Here is a 1442-nt window from a genome sequence, read left to right on the forward strand (position 1 = left end):
AAAACATAAACACTGTGGACTTACCCCATTGCAAATAAAATGTCATACATACCACCACCAGAGGATCACAGCCAACAATTTGAGTCCAGAACAGGTTCAACAAAAGTTGTTGATTTAAAAAATAAAGGCTGGTCCTCAGGTTTATTTGGATTATTTTTTATCTGTTTCCATCCCCGCTGCTTGCAGCTGGAGCAAAATTTCCTTTGATGTACTCCATCACTTTTTGGGGTGTCGACAAAAACCCTAGCCTTCCCTCCATATGTGACACGGAGTCTCTTTGGGAAAAGGAGGCCATATTTAACCCCCGACTAGTTCCGCAGGAGCCACTTCGTCTCGGTGAATGCCGCACCTGATCTCGCCACCTGTGGTGAGTAGTCAGCTGAGATGATCATGGCCGACCCTTTGAAGTTTATCTGACCGCCGCTGCGTGCTCACTGCAGAATCTCCACACGTTCCTGATGGTAGTGGAGCCTTGCCACGACCACATCGGGTCTCCCATTTGACTCGCTCCTGACCGGTGTCCGGTACACAAAGTCAATCTGTGGTGGTTTATCAAGTTTTAGGACTTCCGTTAGCATGTTAACAATCACAGAGGGTGAACACTCACCCACCAACTTGTGAAGTCTAACAATCCTAATGTTATCACGTTTGGTTTGCCCCTTTACAGCTTTGGACTGTTTTTAGCCCAGCAATTTCAGTCCTCAGCTCCACCACCATTGCATGCAGCTTTTCCAATTCGTCTGAGTGGGAAGACAAGCAATTTTTTAGCTCCAAATTAACAGATCCAGCTCGGTTTATCTCCGCTCTGAGAGGTGCGGTGGTGTTCGTCAGCTAAGTCCAAACCACCAGTAATTTGCTTTTTATAAAGTCAAAATCTTCAGTCAGAGCTGCCCTCAGTTCTTTTTTAATCATTGATACAACATCGGCTCTCATTGAGGCCAAGAGGTCTGATCTTAAAGCCGAGTGGTCTCTCCCTCTAGCGCCCAGTGACGTAGCTGCCTCTCCAGCATCTCTCGCACGGAAATCCAAAGCGCTATCATTAGCGATAGCATTAGCAATAGGCTGCGGTGGAGACGAAGACAAAACTTTAGATTTTTTTCTGCTTAGAAACCATATTACCAGCTTGTTGTTTCAGTACTGTGGCAATATCAGTCTCTGAAAAAGAATCCAGTCCAAAGGTAGTGAGAGTGCAGTTATAAAATTAGTTTTCCATCAGGCCCGACAGGAGCTATTCGAGACACAGCCTACTCCATCAGTGCCATCTTGAGTCTCCTAACAAGTACTTTTAAAGATCCAAAAAAGTTCAATCTGGTCCTCTGGACATTAAAAAAAAAAAAAAGCAAAATATCTAGAAACGTTTCGTCTCTCATCCAAGAGACTTCCTCAGTCTGAGGTGCTGTTTTCAGCTCAGTCTCTTAAATAGCACCTTCTCAGAGTGGATC

At 44.9% G+C, this 1442-nt stretch overlaps 1 protein-coding gene across 1 annotated transcript in view; it reads left to right on the top strand.

The window, feature by feature from the left end:
• The first annotated feature begins 340 nt into the window (after positions 1-340).
• Positions 341-1442, top strand: part of LOC119407813 (WD repeat containing planar cell polarity effector) — a 170923-nt gene continuing 169821 nt past the window's right edge. The window contains exon 1 of the mRNA XM_037674642.1: positions 341-367. Coding sequence (XP_037530570.1) covers positions 341-367 — 27 coding nt within the window. The remainder of the gene's footprint in view (positions 368-1442) is intronic.

Source organism: Nematolebias whitei, chromosome 1 (assembly GCF_014905685.2).
Source record: "Nematolebias whitei isolate Nwh7 chromosome 1, NemWhi1, whole genome shotgun sequence".
NCBI lineage: Eukaryota > Metazoa > Chordata > Actinopteri > Cyprinodontiformes > Rivulidae > Nematolebias > Nematolebias whitei.